This window comes from Podarcis raffonei, chromosome 17 (assembly GCF_027172205.1).
Source record: "Podarcis raffonei isolate rPodRaf1 chromosome 17, rPodRaf1.pri, whole genome shotgun sequence".
NCBI classification, from domain to species: Eukaryota; Metazoa; Chordata; class Lepidosauria; order Squamata; family Lacertidae; genus Podarcis; species Podarcis raffonei.
Window position 1 is genome coordinate 36493926 of NC_070618.1, and position 20482 is coordinate 36514407.

The following is a 20482-nucleotide window of genomic DNA, read 5'->3' on the forward strand; positions in this document are numbered from 1 at the left end:
GGAGGCCCCATTAGCTAACGTGGTACCTCAGGTTAAGAACGGACCTCCAGAACGAATTAAGTTCTTAACCCGAGGTACCACTGTATTGTATTGGTCTCCACATAATTAGTACTGTAAAACAACAGCCTTTCATGGCCCCTGTCCCACCTTAGTATGGTGTGTGGTTGGATCTTCACAGTGCTAAGGACAGGAGGGTTCAGAATTCTCGGAAGCCTCTGAGTCCATTGTGTTTTCTGCCCCCACCAGATAAGTGTTATCTGTTTTGTGTTGCTAGCCACTATATCTTGGAGTCTGTACTCTTGCCAGTGCCCATACTCTCAGTTCTGGTTCCCCTAAACTTTGCTTTTCCCTCACTCTTGGCCCTCCCCATTGTGTCCCATGTAATTCTGCTTTGGATGTGTTAGGAATTAACCTGGATGTGGAGTTTAGGACTTTGTTCTGAGAAAACGCTGGTGGATAGCTTAGGTCAGTGTGTTTGCTACTTCTCCCCTTTCTTATCTGTCCACTCTGCTCATCTGGGCAGAGCCTGTTTACTCCTCATGTGCTCTGTACTGTTCATGTTCAACGTATCATCAGCATACACTAACAAAGATTCTGGATTCTGACGCAGTAGTTGGCTTTCTGAGAATCTTGGGACTCAGCTACATTCGTAAAGATAAAGCGCTTGATATGCATTATAACACTGACACCAGATGGCACTGTGGAGTCCCATTTATCACCAATGGGATTTCCCTATATGAAGTTGACAACACATTTAACTGAGTTGCTTCTTTGATCTGTCTAGATCGGGCCTTGGTTTTTATTTTCTGGCATGCTTCGTCTTTAGGCATTCAGCAAAATCTTGGAATATGTACTTACCAGTGTCTGCTTGAAAACCCAAATGGGTTTTTGACACTGCTTCAGAACTGGGGACTTCTGTGCTCCTATAACCATTTTGCACATCACATTTTTTTGAGGTGTATATCTGTATGTCTTGTGAAACTTCTGATTTAGAAGCAGAATCAAAATATAAGGATAGATGAAATGCAAATCTGTACATGTCTACTTGAGCACAATGAGACTCTTCTCATGTAAGAGTGCAGAGGATTGCGCCCTAAGTTGTTTTAAGTGTACTCTTTAGAGTATGACGATCACAGTGGCATGGCTGAAAACAATTTATCATACCAGCACTATCATTGGGGAGTCATGATGGGCTGCAGTTCATTGTCCTTGTGTATTTATTGCACACACACATATATATAGTGCTTTTTAAGGAAAATAAGGTGCCAGTACTCACCATGCATAGAGTTGTTACAGTAAGTGCCACATTTTTAATATTTGTGGGTCAAAAGGTGCCAATAGTGAGTACCCCTGAGTTCCCCCAGAAAAAAATGCACGCACACACAAAATACTGAGTGGTTTATAAATGTTCTTTAAAAAAAATAATTTAGTTTTGGCTCCATGCAATGTGTGGAATGGTCCCAAGATGGATCCCTGAGCCCCATACTTCCTACAATCTCTTCTCAATCTTATTTATTTTATTAAGCAAATAATATCCTGCTTAAAGAGTCCTCAGAGCATCTCACAATATAACAAGAGAGGCTTCCACATTTGGCATTCAGGTCTCCCTTAGGATGGACAATTGGAAAGCCAGCACCACCAATGTTATGCTAGAGGTATTCTTGATGCTCCAGCTGGAAACAAGTAACAGGATGGGACATGCCGTCATATTCTTGCATCCATCCATTGCTGCGGTACAAAGTGTTCTCATTTAACTTGACTGTTTCCATTGACAGTTTTGCCATCACTTCCACCCTTCTCTTGCGCTCGTCTTTTTTTCCTGTCGAAAAGGAACATCCAACCAGAGGCAAAGTCTTCACAACAGGCTCTGTGGTTTCTCTTGTCCTTTCTTTGGAAATGAGATTAAATGAAAAGAGGAAGTTGATGTGCTGGCACAGAACCAAGAGCTGGGGAGTTGTAGGTTCTAGTGTGATTTAAGAGAGTGATCTCTGAAGCCTCACCCCCATTGTGGATTCACTATGGCCATTTATTTAGGGTATTTATATGCCACTTTTCAAGCAGACCCTCCCCAAAGCAGTTTTCATAAGATTACGCCAGTAAGCTTTGGGTGGTATGCCATGCTCGCCCTATTCACTGAAGTTAATGGACACAATTTCATTGATTTCAGTAGGACTTGGCTGACTACAACTCATTGGTTTTTTTGGTTATTTTAAGTTGCAATAAAATGGGGGGAAACGTAATGTTTCTTTAGACAAAGCTGTAATCATAAGATGGTTCTATAGAAGCCCTGGGGTGAGATAGGAGGGAGGTGAGTCCCACTGGGAGATGAACAGCAGGTTAAGTTTCAGGTTAAGAATGGACCTTTGGAATGAATTAAGTACAGTGGTACCTTGGGTTAAGTACTTAATTCATTCCGGAGGTCTGAAACTGTTCTTAACCAGAAGCACCACTTTAGCTAATGGGGCCTCCTGCTGCCGCCGCGCCACCACAGCACAATTTCTGTTCTCATCCTGAAGCAAAGTTCTTAACCTGAGGTACTATTTCTGGGTTAGCAGAGTCTGTAACCTGAAGCGTGTGTAACCCGAGGTACCACTGTACTCCCCTCAAAGCAGGATGGCCCTCCCAGAAGGAGGGACCACCACTGACAGCTGAAGGGTAGCAGCCCACCAAGCTGTTTCTCTTCTACTCTCCTAATGGCAAGGTGGTCCTTCAGATGGTTGACACTGTTGAGGGAGATCATGTAATGCTCCTGTGTCTGTTCCACTTGCACAAGAGACTTCTGCTTGCAGAATGAAACTTTCCCCTCCTCTCCCCCTCCACTGTATGCCTCAGTCAGCCCTAGAGGGTTGGGGGACCATTCAGTTTTTTGTGGGTGCACAGGAGGGGGAGGAGAAGTCCTGTCGCACGAATAGAGTTCCACTGGCAGAGCATTGACTGCAACCCTTTGTGTTTATGTCAAGGTAACAAAATTGCGGCAGTTCCTTAGTCACACCTTCCCTCACCCCACCTCCAGTCTGTGAAATATGGGGGCAGTAAGTGTCTTTATCTCACAGGACTGCTATGGGGTTTACCGAGGTAAAGTATGAAGAGCCATCATATTTAATACATGGAACAAGTTTAGTTGGGTGTTGGGGTACACCAAGGGCAGAAAACTTACTCTGGACTTTAAGAAAATGTTTAAAGCCAAGGAGCTGTTTCAGGATAAGACTATCAGTGGCTACTAGTCATGATGGCCATATTCTGCCTCCAGGTTCAGACTGGGGAACAACAGCAGGAGAGGAGGACTATTTGCCCTCCTGTCCTGCTTGCAGACTTCCCAGAGGCATCTGGCAGACCACTGTGAAAAATGGAATGCTAAACTCTATAGGCTCTCTTTCAGTGAATCTGCACAATCTCTCATACTTGGTTGCCATGAGTGGGTGATGCCAGGCTCTGCTAGCAGGCTTTCCTTGTCCTGTTACTGCCTTTGTCTGTTTCTCCATTATATGCTGCCTAGCATGTATCCTGACCCATCTTCCTTGTGTTTGTGGGGTTTATGCAAGGAACAGACGAGCTGTAAGGTTACTACTTGGGCTTGGCCAAATTTATGCTGTAAAACAAATGAGGTATGTATTAGTTACATATTCCTCATGGGTTGTTTTTTTCCAAACAAAAATGCAAGCCAGCGTTGCCAATGTACCCAAAACCATAACTCAGCTGCTTAGTCAATTCAGCGGTCTGCACAACTTTAAAAGGTTGATTCCAGAGCAGGAAATCAACTTGTATGTGTGCTTTGGAGTTGGCTATTTGTTGTTGTTGTTACTTATTACATTTGCTATTTGCTTATCTTGTCCAACCTAAAGTGACTTACACTGTTGAGCTCAGAGGTTCAAGCTGCACAGCACTAGCTGTAAATAATGATAGTCAAAGTAGCACCAATACCTCACTGTTAGTAAAAGCCCACCTGTATCTTTACCCAAATTCTTGTAGTGGGGCGAAAGACCACCTGTTCACATTACGCTGTGCCCATTGGGGAGTGTGATTGCCCCCAAGTCTAAGTTGCAACTTAGCCCATTGCCTGCCAGAATGTTCTGCCCCACCCTTCCAGAGTTGCTCAGGGTGACTAACAGCAGGTTCAGTTAAACAGGTAGAATTGCTTAGAGATAGTTTTTTTTTTAATATTAAGGGGTTTATAAATGCTTTTATAAATGCCCTTTATAAGAGGCTAATGCCACTTTGCACTTGAGCGTGGAAAATGCCACTGGGAATTCCACTTTCAAAGAACTGGGTTTTTTAAAAAGTTACCTACAGTTTCAGTTTCTATCAAAATATGTGCAGATTTCCCCCTGCTGTTCTTCAGTGTGGCGCCATTCTAACGTTTCATGACTGGGTCTGAGGACCTCCATACTCGATTGGGTGACTCACTTTGTTTTTCAAAAGGAGAGAGAGTCTCAAGAAGGTGTTAGTTTCTAAATGCTGGGGGAAACCAGTTGTAAGGTGAAAGCTGGTAGGGAAATGAGGGGGAAGGTGGATACCTGCAGCTGCTCAGCCCAACTCATGCATGACACTGCTCTACTGAAGATCTCAACAGAGCCCTGGTCACTTTAAAACTTGCTCTCTGGGGCTGGTAGTCAACTACATTTTTACTCAGAGTAGACCGAATAAATTAATAAACATGGCTGAGTTAGGTCCATTAATTTCAGTAGGTTTAAAAAGGTAAAGGGACCCCTGACCATTAGGTCCAGTCGTGACCGACTCTGAGGTTGCAGCGCTCATCTCGCTGTATTGGCCAAGGGAGCCGGTGTACAGCTTCCAGGTCATGTGGCCAGCATAACTAAGCCGCTTCTAGCGATCCAGAGCAGCGCACAGAAATGCCGTTTACCTTCCCACCGGAGTGGTACCTATTTATCTACTTGCACTTTGACGTGCTTTTGAACTGCTAGGTTGGCAGGAGTTCAGTAGGTTTACTCTGAGTAAAACTATTAGCTATAACTCAACATGCCCACCCCATTTCCCACCCCATCTTCTGTGATGGATTGGAGTCTTCCAGAGCATGGAACTACTTTTCTCTCACACACATATGACCTCTGGCCTCTTGTCCTGGAAATGGGCCTGAAGCCATTACAGTAGCAGAAGAGATCATGGGCACAATCTATGATTTTCCTTTGATTTCTTTTTTCAAAGGCCGCTCTTCAGTTTCCTTGTCATGATTTGGTTTCGTTTACTCTCTCTGGAATGAGCCTTTCTCCTCAGCTGTAGGAGGAACAGAAACATGGCTGTGTTTAAGAATACACACGAACAAAGGAAAACATGCAACAGGAGCTGCCAGAACTGGTGGGTGGAGCAGGGTGCAAGTGGAAAGCATGATGGATTTTTTTTTTAATCAATGACTTTTTGACAAAAACAGGAAATCCTTACTGCTGAGTATTAACTTGTGACAAACTCCTTGCAAACTCAGGTTTTCAGGGTAAGATAACGTGTGGAACTCTCAGACTTCTGCATTTGTCCAACTTGGTGGGTTTTTAGCACAGAATTCAAGAGCCAGGATGCAAAAAAGTGTGCAGTGAGTTCTATGTGTCCAAGGCAGTTTAAATTTGTGTTTTTCGAAACAAAGCAAAACCGCCCCCTCTCCAATAAGGCAAACCACTTTTGAAATGTGTTGGGTCTCGGAGAAGCAGATTGTGGTATATAGCAGGGGAGCTAGCTGACCGAAGAAAAATGTGTAACAAAAAATCCCATTGGGCATTACCAAGGTCTTTGAGTCTTAGGCCATGTATAATGCAAAGGGTTAGGAGAAGGAAGATTCCTGTGGGTCATGGGCTCATAATTGTTAAGTTTTAAGGGCATATATTTTGTACCAGGCTCCATCTGGGGGACCTAGTAAAAAAAACAAGGTAGAACCTGCAAGTCTGAAGTCTGCTTAGCTTGGAGTAGCATCCAGGATCCAAGAAGCTCCGTGTTTTGGTGCTAAAACTTTGAAAGAGGTGTGATTGGATTTGAAATGGTGATCAAGCTGCTTTGTAGAGCATGTCCACCCTTACTGATCTTCTCACTGAGGAACTGCTTATATGCTTCCAAGGAATCCAGGGTTCCTTGGAACAAGTTTTGAAAACCATTGCGCTAGGCAAACTGGCAGAAATCTGCTGGATTCGACGTCATTCTTAGCTGGGTGTTGCAAAATTTGTAACCTTGAAATCAGACAAAAAAAAACGGGGGGGGATAGGTCTGTAAAGGTTGTGGGAGGAGGAAAGGCAATTGCGAAATTCTGCTGTGTGAAAAAGATACAAAATGTGGTTAACGCTTAAGTTGCCTTTCTATAGACTTTCACGGAAATGGTCAGCATATTTTCTATAAATTTGCTATAAATTCTGCCACTAGCTGTTCTCATTCTATCGTAACATTGCTATATCAAATCGCAGAAGCTCAGAGCTAAAGAAAAAGGGAGTGCCTACATAGAATTGCAGAAATGGAAGAGACTGTGAGGCTTGTCTAGTCCAGCCCCTTACAATATACTACCTTAGGGAGACCTATTAAAAAGCGTTGTTGCTGTTTTGAGGTTAATACAGATGGAGATGGTGGCTGCTTCCCCCAGCCATGGATGCAGACTGCCGCAGGGGTTGCCATTGGCAACCTTTTTGGGCCTCCTTGCTCACATAAAGAAGCTCTTTGCCCTTCTCTTCTTGTTCAGAACAGAATGCAGGGCAGGTATCCAGTCCTGGCCTCCAGCGAAATGTGGTCATCTTAAAGGGGATTTGTTCAGAAGCTGAACCAGTCCAAACAGAAATCGAGCAGGAGGGCAAACAGTCACTTGTTCATTGTGAATTTTTGAGGGTGCATTTACTGAGTCCTTTTGCAGGTGTCCTACTGATGGGCAGGGCACACTGGCACTGCATTGACAACCACCACACCAGAGGATATGTTATGAAAAGGCATGGGTTGGACTTGTGGGGGTGGTATCTTCTTATTTTTACATATTACATCCATTCATATCTTAGCTTAGTTTTATATAGACTTCCCGGCTTATCTTCTACTGGCATCCTATTTCATATTCTTAGTTTTCTAATGTTTCCTTTCCCCTCTATTATTTCCCTTTTCCATTCCTTTGTCTTGTCTACTGCCGCTCATAGACTTATCCCACTTGCCAGCTAACCTTAATACCACTCTTTTTTAAAGTATTCTTCAAAATGCTCCCACTCACCTCTTTCTTTCTTTCTTTCTTTCTTTCTTTCTTTCTTTCTTTCTTTCTTAGCTTTCTCTTCAGATAATGAGATTTAACCCCCCCCCCAATTCACGGGACCTTAGATGGGATTTACCCCACCTACGTACATTTAAAAGATGCACTATCACACTTAAAATACTGGAAATATTTTAAAATTATGTGGGGAAATATTCTGGGGAAATATTACAGCCTCTTTCCATCTTCAAATGTGGTTCAAGTCCTGCAGTAAAATCTTTCTGTTTTGCCTTTGGGGTTTCCCCAGACCGGCTGATACCTGCGCCTTGTGCCTCGGTGGTGCTTTTTTGGCTACAGGAGCACTGAAACACACCTCTGAACAGCAGATACAGAGGAAGTGATTGTAGTAATGCCTCTAAAACGGAAGCTGACTGTTTTTAGAGACCATTCCGCTGATGTGAGCCAGCTTTCAAAATCATTTGGCATAAATATATTTAACTTGGGCCAATGGTTGAAGCAAAATTGCCCAGACTTGCAGTTGCTCATTATCACTGGCTGTGACATCAGGTTACTCAGGCCAATGGCAGAGGGCTTACCTCTGAGACAGCTGATTTTGCATGAGAGCAAAGACCCACCATGCAAAGCTTACTGCTGGTGCCAGGTGTCCTGAATAAGCTGTTCAAGATTCACTGGCTTACAGGCTTGCCAGTGAAGAGGGTCTTTTGCAGCAGAACCACTTCCCATCCTATAAAAAAGCAGCAGAAAAGAAGCACCATGTTTGGAACTTGTCACAGAAACGCTTTGAGGTTATTGTTGACACTTTTATGTGAGTTATTAACCAGCAGCGATACCTTGGAAATTCTGTGAATTTGAACTGCTTTGAGATTGAAACTGTATGAGGCATAATCACCCAGGAGTTTCAGCAATGCTCATGTCTTGCTTTACTGGCAAGTCCCTGGGTCAGAGAGACATTTTAGATACATACAGCGAGCCTTGTTTGCCTGTCTTTGTGGTTGTGCTTGGTGTTGTGTTCCACTTGTGCCTCACATAGTATGTGAACTCAGAAAGTTTGCCCTCAAACACCCAGTCTTATGTCAGCTTTTGAATAATTTCAGTAGGTGTTCTTAGAAGTCATGTAAAAGCTGAACAATGAAATGAAATGTGGCTGCTTTTGTCTCTGTGTTTCTGCTCTTTAGCAATTTTGCTATTACCTACTTTTTAAGATGTAACCATCAGGCCCTGAAATGTTAGACTAAAAAGAAAAAAAGTTTCCTGTCACCCTTACTCTCCCTCCAGATCTTGAGGAAGGAGGCTGTGGAAAGCCATCGTATGTTTTATAGCTTTTTTCTAAGAATAACAATTGATCAGCCTGAAATACAGACTGGGAGTCAGGTGTTCTCAAGGTGTCTCACAAAAAACAAAACAGAGTACAGTAGTACCTCGGGTTACATACACTTCAGGTTACATATGCTTCGGGTTACACACTCTGCTAACCCAGAAATAGTGCTTCAGGTTAAGAACTTCAGGTTAAGAACAGAAATTGGGCTCCGGCGGTGCGGTGGCAGCAGGAGGCCCCATTAGCTAAAGTGGTGCTTCAGGTTAAGAACAGTTTCAGGTTAAGAACGGACCTCCAGAATGAATTAAGTACTTAACACGAGGTACCACTGGTACCTCCGGTTACGAACTTAATTTGTTCCGGAGGTCCGTTTGTAACCCAAAACTGTTCTTAACGTGAGGCACACTTTTTCTAATGGCGCCTCCCGCTCTGCCAGCGTGCGACTTCCGCTCGCATCCCAGGGCCAAGTTCACAACAAGAGGCATCTACTGCCGGGTTAGTGGAGCTCGTAACACGAAGTATTTGTAAGGAGGGCAGTACGTAACGGGAGGTTCCACTTTATAGTACTAAAAACTGAAAATGCAATAGTTAAAACAAAACAAACACAATAAGCATGCAACACAAAGCTTCCTTAACGGAGGAAAAAACTGTATGCAACTGTAGCCTCCCATTTCCTGCCAAAGTTTTACCGTGGCCCTAATTCTTCCTGGGGTATGTTTTGGAGCGTGGACTAGGGCTTTTGTTTCTGTTTGTGTCTTTACTGAGTGGGCCTCTGTGCACGTGCACAGATCATCAACAAAAATGGGGCTTGGGGTGGTGACCACAACAGAAGTTTCGTAGAAAAGCCGATGCCCATGTGACTTGCTGGAACTGCCAGCTCTACTTCCCCACACCAGAAACCACATCCTTGTTTACATAGAGGTTAGAGATGAGTCACATACTCCCTTGATGCATTGCACAGCCCGCCAAAAAGCTGTTGCCCCGTCCTCATCTATCTGTCTTGCTTTCCTTCTGCTACCTTGAGGGGCCTAGAAAATTAGCCTCGGAAGGTAGTGTCCTATTGCTGTCATGTACAGATAGGGAACTACCTCTTCAGCCCTTGCACTGTTGTAGGAAATGCCATGAAATTACTAGCACACTGTTTAGTGATGCTGGGGTCCCCACCTTTACACTGTCCCATGTGCCATTTTCAACATCCTGCTGTTCATGGGCACATACAAGGGCTGCCATACAAGGCAAGCCACCTTCTTCTGACCTGCTAATTCCATGGTGCCTTGAGGCAGGCATGGGTCTTCTCTTCATGCAGTAGAGGCTTTCAGCATTACAAATCTACTGCTTAACTGGGAAGGTTAAGAAGGTTAAGGGCCACTGCCGTTCCATCATATGGATGTCTCGCAAGGCAAGGTGAAGCGGGTGCATTGGGATGCCATTAAAGGCAGCTGGGCACAAGTCAAATGGATTTGACTGTTGGAGCACAATGTACTTTGTGCACAATCCACAGAAGGAATAGGAGTGGCACAAGAGGATTTGAATGGGGCTTGTGCTGTTGTCTTATTATAGTTTTGGAGGGTGCTGCTGGAGTTTGTCACCTCTGGCACCAAGATATGGTGATACAAAAACAGCCACCATTTTACTCCCCACACTGGAGCTCTTATGGCTACAGTTCTTACGGACCCTATTTGGCTTGGAGGTATTGTTGCTGTTTGTTTTATGGGTGGCCTGTGGAGTCTTTGTGGCTCCTGTTTGGCCCAGAAAAGAGCAGCCCTAGTGTTTGATGCACCGAGGGTGCAAGAACGTCTTTCCAATTCCTGAAGCATAGGTGGTAGCAGTGGTTGCGAACAAGCTGTGGAGGCAGGAGGGAAGGTTCAGAGGGCAGAATATGAGAGGAGAAGTAGGAAAAAAGCAGGCATGGGAAGGGGAAGCAAGGGGAAGAGGGAGGGGGAATGATTGCAGGAAAGTGGAAGAGAAGAGAAGCAGGAGAAAGTTGCTGTGTTTGGAGAAGCAGCAGAGGCATCATCCCAAGACGCTTCGCTATGTTCAAAGCACTTGCTACTCTTGGGCTTAGAAACTTTTTTCCATATGCTATCTCTTGACCTTGTGGTCCTGTGTGGTTGTCACAGGTCTCTTTTCTTCCTGGCATTTCTCTTCTACTCTCATCTTTGAGTGTGGTGATGATCTGAGCCTCATTCTCCTGTCTCTGCCACCACTGGCTCCACATCGGGAATGTGCCTCCCCAAAATACTGTTCCCAGGTAAGGGCTGCTAACAAGCATCCCAGGATAGCTTCTTCTCTCTGCCTCCCTCAGTGTAAGTTGATTGGGCTGGGTGGGAGATTCAGGACATGGCATGTAGCTCAGGAGAGTCATCTGGATTTCTTTGTTGCTGAGCTTTATAAACCAAGTCCCCTGATTATGACTGGAATTCTCTATACATGCCACAAATGCTGTTGAAACTGCTTTTTCACTAAGTTTTCTCGTTTCTTGACCCCTCTCCCAGCTGCTTCCTGAACCGTGGCCCATCCCAGTCCTTTCCAAACTCAGGAGGCTGTTTTCTCCTCTTCTTCCTGCCCCTTACGTTATTTTCTTTTGATCTGACTGCCCCAGAGCCATGGATAAGTTTGAACCATGCGAAGCCAACTTACTGATTTCCGTTTGTTATGCCTTAATGAGAATTGAGCCTTGAATCTCGTAGAGTCTGAATATGGTATTGCTTCGGGATCCCTGTGGTTTCTGCATATTGAATCCTAACGTCTTTTCAGTTAACAGCAGTATTTTGAAGTAGAGACCATATAGGCAACTCAAAATAGCAAGGGATTTTGGCACTTTACAGTAATTGGTTGCAGATATCTGCGACCACCCCTCAGCTACTTTGCCTTCCAAGGTAATCCACTTTGCTGCAACATTTGCTTCTCTGATGCTCCCAGAGCTGGCAGCTGGTTGTTTTTCTATACTTGCCCCTGGAAATGGTTGCACATCTGCAAACGAGTTTTTGTGATGTTGAAAAATCTGTAAGATCTTACTTTTCAGCGCATCTGTCAGTTTCAGTACTGGCTCTGATCAGTTTCATTAGCTGCCTTGTTGTGGATTAGCTGACAAATAATGAAACTGGGGCTCCCAGTTTCAATCGGTTTTAATTGTTAGATTACTCAACTAAAGCTTTTGGTGACCCAGCCTGTGCAGAAACGAGCTGTGTGTGTGTGTTGCAGAAATAGCACCAAACAAAAAATCAGGGGAGAGAGAAACAGTAGAAATAATAGGCCCACTACTTTTCCAGCTGTAAACTAGATAAACTAGCATTAAAATGCTTTTCTAATGGAATAAATGACTCTGGGAGGAATTTAAGGTAGCACTATGTTAAATGTTCCATCAACAAAAGCATTTCAGCTTCCCACATGGAACAATCCCCATACACCTCCCTCCCCCCCTGCTGTTCTGATGGTTCTCCTAAGCCCCCCAGGGGAGTGGGTATGGATGCAAGAGCAGGCAAGGGTGTGAATAGCCCTGTTGACCCAGCAGAAGTCCTTGTTTTGGCTTCTGCTTGAGAACTCATCTGACCTCTCTGTGTCAAGAGGGCAGGTCCTCATAGTTCAGGTAACAGTGTACTTGCAGGCTGAGTAGGTGTGTTGCAGCCACAAGCCTTACCCTCAGCTACTAACCAAAATCTGTCCTGTGGGGAGGTTTTTCTTTCCTGACCCTAAATATGTGATCAGTCAGGTCCCTCTGGGTGGCACATGATATCAGGGTTACATGCTTCCAAATTATAATTAATTATATTGTGCTTTTTAGCCAAAAGGCCCAAAACAGCAGTAAACAGCAGTATGAAAAGAACAAAATATTCAGTAGAGTGCAATAAACTACCATAAATCAACAGCAAGCAAAATGGTATAAGGCTACAAAAAAGGAGGACCAAAAGAAAGCCTTTCAAAGCAAGAGGATTAAAGGGTGCTCTCGCCAACTCTACATCTGGCACATTTGGTGGCTAGAAATCAGAATAGGCAATGAGAAATACTAAAGAAGCTAACCCCAGCTAGAAGATTTAAGGGTGCCCAAGAAGTGTCTGCAGCTTGGGAGCCAAATGTTGATTGCTATCTTTGGGTTTGGAGCTGGGGGGTCGGGGGAAAGGCCACCTTCAGCACTTGCATCTGCTCGGTTTGTTGTACTGTGGGGGAAGAGAACCATGATGCACAGCTTGCAGACGAGAGGAAAGCCACACACGCCTCCCTTGGAATGCTGAAGACAGCACTCAGTGGGACCATCCCAGAGTTTCTGAGTACTGGAGGAATAAGAAACTGATCTGGGTTCACTTGGTGCAAATCAGCAACTTCAGTTATGAAGCTGTGCTACATGCAAGGAAAACTAGGTGCTTCCAAACCTGCTTCTCTTTTCTGCTTATGAGGTAAGCGATTGTTGGGTTGGGTCAGTGATGATCTCTCATTTCTTTTTGCAGCTGACCAGGTATATGGTGACCAAGACATGCATGAAGTGGTCAGGAAGCACTGTATGGACTACTTGGTGAGTGGCGGCAGGAATCTAGAGGAGGGTGGGCTTCTCTCTCCACCTCTAAGCCTGACCTTCAGGACTGTGTGTAGCAGGCATTCTATATTCTGTGAACACAGGCAGCCAATAAAGAACAGAGTCTTGCCAGTCTAAATCCCTGGTTTTAGCTTCTTCTCCAGCTGTTACTTCTGGGCACTAAGGACATTCTTCCTATGAAAATATTATACCTTCCCTCCTTTGAAATGGTACAACTGATGCTACAGCCACTGTTCTTTCTCCTCCTCTCCCAGCCACCTCTAAATTATACAGATAAATACACACGCATATGTATATGTATATCTCCACAGTGTCTCTCAAATTTGCAGTTCAGGGAGCCATCCATAAATTGCTTGAATGGTGTTTGGCAGGCCCTTCCCTTGTGGAATCCTGTTGGCACTGAGGGGACTCTTAAGCATTACCCCAACTATACTGAAGCAGCTGCTGCTGCTGCATGTGTGTGTGTGTGTGTGTGTGTGTGTGTGTGTGTGTGTGTGTGTCGTGTGTTTACAGCTTCCATGTGACTGGGGTAATAGTGTTAAATGACCCAGTTCCATGGTTGGAGCCACTTTACACATTATGCCCAATGGCCCAACATGATTAAGTTGTTCAACCACTGCCCCATATATGTGGAACCCGCCTTGAGCAAAACAGTTCTAATGCAGCATGGGGACCCCTTGTTCTCTGCAGGTTCAGCTCTCCTAGTGGGTTTGTGCCAAGAATCCTTTCCTGGAAAGGCTCTCCCACCTCCCCATGCTGTTTCTTGCCCCAAATGGGAGCCTTTCTCCGTCCTTCTAACCTTGAGGCCCTTTCACATTGCAGATGAAGAATGCCGATTACTTTTCCAATTACGTAACAGAAGATTTCACCACTTACATCAACCGGAAGCGGAAAAACAACTGTCACGGCAACCATATTGAGATGCAGGCTATGGCAGAGATGTACAATCGACCTGTGGAGGTTTACCAGTATGGCACAGGTATGCATGGCTCCTACTTCCTGTCCCCTAACTCTTGCCCATGCCAGCCATGGGCTGGGGATGCCAGCCTCTCACTGAGAGCAAAGGGCAGGGATTATGCTACACCTCTCACTGAGCTGCCATCTTTCCCTTCCAGAGCCCATCAACACTTTCCATGGCATCCATCAGAACGAGGATGAGCCCATCCGAGTGAGCTATCACCGCAACATACATTACAACTCTGTGGTGAACCCCAACAAGGCTACCATTGGTGTGGGACTGGGGCTGCCCTCCTTCAAGCCAGGGGTGAGTCTTTCCTGGGTGGGTTCTGGGGAAGGGAGGTCTCTTTAGCTGAGGAGTTCAGTATCCCTCACTACCAGGGTGTCCTCTGGGGGTTGAAAGGTTGGGATGTGGCAAGGTAAGGCTTGATGGATAAAGAGAGGACAGGGAGAAATCCAATTGACTAAGATGTGTGCCTGATCGTGTAACCTTGCAGTATGATCTGTGTATTTTTATTTTTATAAAAGGTCAGCTACTCAGCTTGGTGGTGTTGCATGAATTTGAAATAAATAGAAAATCTTGCTTTCCAAATTTGCTTGCTTTTGTTAATTGGTTGCAGCTGTTTCAGGAAGAAACCATGTAGGGAGATTGGACAAATCATGAATTTGAAATATTCCCATAGGAAATAATTTAAATGCTTGCCTAACAAATGATTTCCTGGGAATGCATTGTGTTCAGAAAGCGGGACCAGCATGTATTTATTTTCTGCCTAATAACTGGGCTCCAACGCTACTGAGAACAAGCAAAAAATAATACATAATAGAATAATATTATGTGTTGGGCATGGGGCTTTGCACAGGGCTGTTCTCAGGTACTGGCAACTGGCTGGTTGGTGCTGCCTGCAAGCCCTCTTTTACCTGCCACACCCCTGGTGTTATGTTTGGTGCCAGGTGTAGAGCAGGTAGGGCATGGCTTTAAAAATGGCCTTGCATGCCAAACCAGGCAAGTGAGTGAGAAGTTCCCAGTTGTTGCTGCTGCTGCTGCTACAGTGACTGTTTCAGCTGCTACCCTTTGAAAATTCCATGGTGCCTGGACTATGCAGAATTAGACAAGATGACAGGAAGGATTCGAAACCTGCAGGATCAGAGATTCTCAGAGGACTGGAGTAAATATGTGAACTATTTGAAAAGCAATTGTAATCAACAGATTACGCTAGTGGGATTGCAAGATGTTTTGTAAGGAGGACTATGTGAAATATTGCAGAGAAAAGTTTGAAGAGAACTATTAGTGAAGGACTATTAAAAGTAATAGTGAAATTAATGAAATGCAGATTGATAAAGATCGAAAAATCTTCAGATATGGTTGATGGAAGTCCAAAACACTGAATAAGATGAGAAAATATGTTGTATGGTTTTTTTTGGAAATTTCATGTAAAAATCAATAAAAATATATTTAAAAAAAAAGAAAATTCCATGGTGCCAGGAGTGGCCCGGGACATTGTGCTGCTAGAGACAAAATCCCCAGTGCAGCCCCCACACACACCTCCTGCCCCTCACCGGCACCTAGTTCTCAGCACTCAGCACAGCTGGGTGTCCACCATTACCAGCTGCTTGCTGCCTCCTGCTCCTCAACCCCTGAGGGTAGCACACCCCTCTACTCACCCCTGGAGTGTGCCGCTGCAGCTGCCAGGGTGAAGGAGCAGGAAGTGGCAAGCCTCCACCAGCAGTGAGTGCCCAAGTCATGGCTAGTGCTGGGTACTAGCCACAAGGGGCAGGAGATGGCAGCAGGGGTGCTGGCTTCACCTGTGGGGCGGGGAGGCATGATGGTGCAGGGAGGGAGTGGTAGCGCCACTGCTGGCAGGGAGGCAGCAGGAGGTACAGCCCCCCAACCAACCACTCGCTTGTCTCACAGCTTCTCCTCCTGCTCTCCTCTCCATGTGGCTCTTTCTGTTGGCAAATGGGGCAGATGAAGGCGCTAGAGGTCCTCTCCCCCAGGCCTCAGATATTGCTCAGCTTGATCTGGTGAATGAGGTGGGGCTGAATGAACCCACCCGTCTGAAGGATGGGGCATTTCATCCAGAGTGCTGGGCCTGTCAATCACCATCGCATTTCTGATGTGGCCGTGTGGCGATTCTGGCAGAGCAGGGTGAAGAAGCATGTAAAGAGGTAGTAGCTGTAGGATGCCTTCCCCAGCCACTTCCAAGCCAACCTCAAAGAGGCTGGAGAAGGCTATCTGATGGCTGCTAGGAGACTATCACCTGTTTCCTCCCCCAGCTTGTCCAGCCGCATTTAAGATGAATTAATCTCATCCTTTCCTTTATCTACTAGGGGAAAATTGAATAGATATGTGCTCTTCCAAGACAACCTTTGGGCAAGTTCCTCCCACTCTCACCCAGATTTCTTTATTTCAATTGTGGGCAGAATCCACATAGCACATCCTGTCAGCCCAAGGATTTCTCCCACACCTTTCCCATATCTGCTTGGCAGGCTTGGGGGTGCCTCCTAAAACAAATGGGGAAGGGCGGAGGGAGTCCTGCTGTGCAAGCGGAAATCCTTGCGCTGGCAGGAGGCTTGCGTAAAGGTAAAGGAACCCCTGACCATTAGGTCCAGTCGTGACCGACTCTGGGGTTGCGGCGCTCATCTCGATTTATTGGCCGAGGGAGCCGGCGTACAGCTTCCGGGTCATGTGGCCAGCATGACTAAGCCGCTTTTGGCGAACCAGAGCAGCACACGGAAACGTCGTTTACCTTCCCACCGGAGCGGTACCTATTTATCTACTTGCACTTTGATGTGCTTTCGAACTGCTAGGTTGGCAGGAGCTGAGACCAAGCAACGGGAGCTCACCCCGTCACGGGGATTTGAACCGCCAACCTTCTGATCGGCAAGTCCTAGGCTCAGTGGTTTAACCCACAGTGCCACCCGTGTCCCTCAGGAGGCTTGCTTAGCACTGTGCTAAAGTACAGTTGCCCCTGTGGTTGTTTTCATGACGGAGAGGGCTTATCTCCTTTTGCTGTTTAAAACATGCAACCAAACTTGGGCAGCGGGTTTGAGCCTGGGACTCCAGTGGGCTTGCTGAACTCCCTCCACTCTCTGTAGTATGCGGAGCAGTCCTTGATGAAGAATGCAATCAAGACATCCGAGGAGTCATGGATCGAGCAGCAAATGCTAGAAGATAAGAAGCGAGCAACTGACTGGGAAGCAACCAACGAGGCCATTGAGGAGCAGGTTGCCAGGGAGTCTTATTTGCAGTGGCTGCGTGACCAGGAAAAGCAGGCCAGACAGGTTTGGTTTATTTCCTCCACGTGTGAAGGGGAAATGAGGGTTTGGGGGCATCTTGGGGATCACTAGAGGTGGGGAAGTGAGTCTTCCCTTCTGTTGAGACTGGCTGTAATGCTGGCCTGGCTCAGGGAAACTGAGCAACAAGATTGTTGGCCCTGAATAGCATCTCTGCCTTTTCCCTTCTCCACAGCCCTGCAAAGCCAGCGCTACCTGCAGCTCCGCCACGGCGGCTGCAGCCAGCGGTTTGGAAGAATGGAGCGGCCGCTCTCCACGCCAGCGCAGTTCGGCGTCTTCCCCAGAGCACCCCGACTTGCACAATGAGCTGAATGCTGCCAAGCCACCTTCCCCTGGGAGCACTGCAGCTCTAGCACTTACAAAGCCCCCCTCGCCGTGTGCTCCTGGTAAGTGCCCCATGGGTCAGAGCAGGGCGCGGAATGACTCCTCCGGGTGGGGAGCAAGAGGGCTTAAGCTATGGCAGGGGCTGGGTGAGGTGGCCACTACATCACAGGGAGACAAGCTTGGTTGTGACTTGGGACATGTGCAGATCAAACGAGTTTTCCCCCAGGCGTCAGGCACATTCTTCTTGCACACGTAACACCTGCAAGCCGCATAGGTCTCTCTGAGCTCCTCCTGGTTGTCATGCAGTTTGCCACTTCCACCACACCTGTAGACACCATAGTGCTGTTCTGTTTTGATCCAGTCTTCATAGTGCGGTTCTGCTTCAAATCACTGTGGTCCTGTAGAAGCTGCATCTCCTTTGTAAGTCTAGAAGGGGGAGCAGAAGGGCTGTGGTGCAGTTGCCATAATGCACTACTGTGGTATATTTCTCCACAGCTGCTTCCTCACTGCCATTTTGAAGGGATAGGGGAGAGGGGAGATTAGCTATCCAGAAGCCAAAGAGGGGAATGAGGGAAAGGACAAGATAAGACAAGGAAAGGACAAGCTTTTCTTACCTTAATTTTTTTTGGGGGGGGGAATGGAGCACCTTTCCAGTTGCATTGCTTGAGGAAGTTCACACTGACTGTGTTTAAAAACAACCCTTAAAATAAATGAAGTAAGTAAAATAAAAATACATAACAGTCGTATCCAGCAGAAGCCAGGCATAAAGTGTTTCTCCAACCAATTAAGATCTAGCTGTAAATGGGGTGGAAGCCATCAGTGATCCTGCAGGGTTGGAAGTGAAAATCCTTAAAGCAAGCTAAACACAACAGAATTAAATATCCCAGAGGCAGAGGGAAGGTTTCACTTAGTAGTGAGCTTGGAAAGTCAGATAGGCCTACCTGGAAAGGCTGTTTTACTGCTGAGGTGCCACAGGAGAATGGGAGGGATTCCCCATTCATGCACCCACAGATTTCACCTCCTGTCAGTTTTGGATTTGGAAGATCTTAAGGTATGGGGAGGTGGTTTATTAGAACAGAAAAGTGGTGAGGCCAGCAGAGCAAGGGGTTAATAGCCCTCCATCATGATGACTAGCAATTCTGGATTACTATTTCTCTCACAGCAGAGAGGGATTTGAGTTCTCACAGAGGCCCCTCTATTCTCAGGCCTAAAGGAGGCCAAAGAGTGGCTGGCACAGTCACTTAGAGGACTCACTAGTGCAGGGTAATGACCTCTGCCTCGGGTGACTCCCTGGATCATTTTGTTGCAGAGAGTTGCAGGATGTTGAATTGATGTCTAGTATGCCAAACAGAATCCACACAGCCCTAAAAAGGGGACAGGATAGTTACCAATAAATAATGCAAGAGGTTCTGCCTGTGGATTTCTTCATCTTTTGGCTCTGTGTGTGCATATCTCTGTCTAATATTCATCAGTAAGTCACAGATATTTTTACTATACAGCTATATACAAAAAAGTTTGATAGAGAGATAATTTTTTATATATAAAAAAAAACCACACACACAAAATAAATAAAATAAAAAACACTGATATTTTGGCCATCCCACAATGTATACAGTGGTACCCTGGGTTACATATGCTTCAGGTTACATACGCTTCAGGTTGCACACTCCACTAACCCAGAAATAGTGCTTCAGGTTATGAACAGAAATCGGGCTCTGGCGGCGTGGCAACAGCAGGTGGCCCCATTAGCTAAAGTGGTGCTTCAGGTTAAGAACAGTTTCAGGTTAAGAACGGACCTCCAGAACGAATTAAGTACTTAACCCGAGGTACCACTGTATTCTGGTTTCTATCAAGGGGCAACCTGAGAATAGGTAAATTATGCCAGAATATGGTCAGACTAATATACATGTCAGGGTTCAGAATCCTTTATCCATCACAGGAAAACACCTGCAAACTTGTTCAGTTTAAATTGCCTGTAAAGGAATACCAGGGGGCAGGGCATTGTTGGAGAGTGTGTTGATAATTGACCCTTAGGAGATGAACATCCCCTTTACATGCAAATAATTCTACCATCAATCTGCAGGTACAAGCAGCCAGCTTTCTGCAGGCGGTGGCCGAGCAACCCCTCCCTTAGTATCGTTGTATCCAGCCCTGGAGTGTCGGGCAATAATGCAGCAGATGTCACCAACAGCATTTGGTAAGTGCCCTCCCGTGAGCCAAGCATTCAGGCGTTAAGGAGAGGTGGCTCTTTAGCCATTCAGAACCTTATTTTCTTCTCAGGCATTCTGATGCCGTAGCTGAAGACTCCTTCAGTTTTCCAGTACAGAACCCTGCATTCAGTGGCTGCTTTTCACAATATATATAACTGCTTAGTGTCTATATGGAGAGGAGATAGGTCAAAATTCATTGTTCTAAGCTTGAGCAAATCTAAAAATTCCAGGCCTTGTGGGAAGATGACAGAAGAGGAGTCAGCTTGAGCAGTTATTTTAAGTGAGGGTTTCTGGGCTGCTGGAAACACACCTCAGATCTGTTTTCATTTTGAAGTTTTCAGCAGGGTTGCCATATTTCAAAAAGTAAAACCCTGAAAATTGCCTAAGATTCAGGGCAAAGCTACCAAGATTTTCATGAGATACTGCAACTAGCTCTCACATTTTCCCTGGCCCTTGCACAATCTCTTGGGAGTCAGCTGGTTTCTTGGGGAGGAGGCGATCACGCAGTGGCGTAGCGTGGGTTGTCAGTACCCGGGGCAAGGCAAGTAATTTGTGCCCCCTAACCCTGAGTGAGCCAGGTTGGGGCAGAGAGCTGTGAGTGCGAGCGCGCCCCCCCCCCAGATGTTGCGCCCAGTGCGGCCAGCCCCCCTGCACCCCCCACGCTACGCCACTGAGAT

At 45.9% G+C, this 20482-nt stretch overlaps 1 protein-coding gene across 2 annotated transcripts in view; it reads left to right on the plus strand.

The window, feature by feature from the left end:
• The window catches only part of OTUD5 (OTU deubiquitinase 5), a 45051-nt gene that overhangs the window by 21910 nt on the left and 2659 nt on the right, over positions 1-20482 (plus strand). For both annotated transcript variants that reach the window (XM_053370266.1, XM_053370267.1), the window contains 6 exons: positions 12935-12999; positions 13843-13999; positions 14136-14284; positions 17074-17259; positions 17447-17657; positions 19679-19792. In XM_053370266.1, the coding sequence (XP_053226241.1) occupies positions 12935-12999; positions 13843-13999; positions 14136-14284; positions 17074-17259; positions 17447-17657; positions 19679-19792 (882 nt within the window). The remainder of the gene's footprint in view (positions 1-12934; positions 13000-13842; positions 14000-14135; positions 14285-17073; positions 17260-17446; positions 17658-19678; positions 19793-20482) is intronic.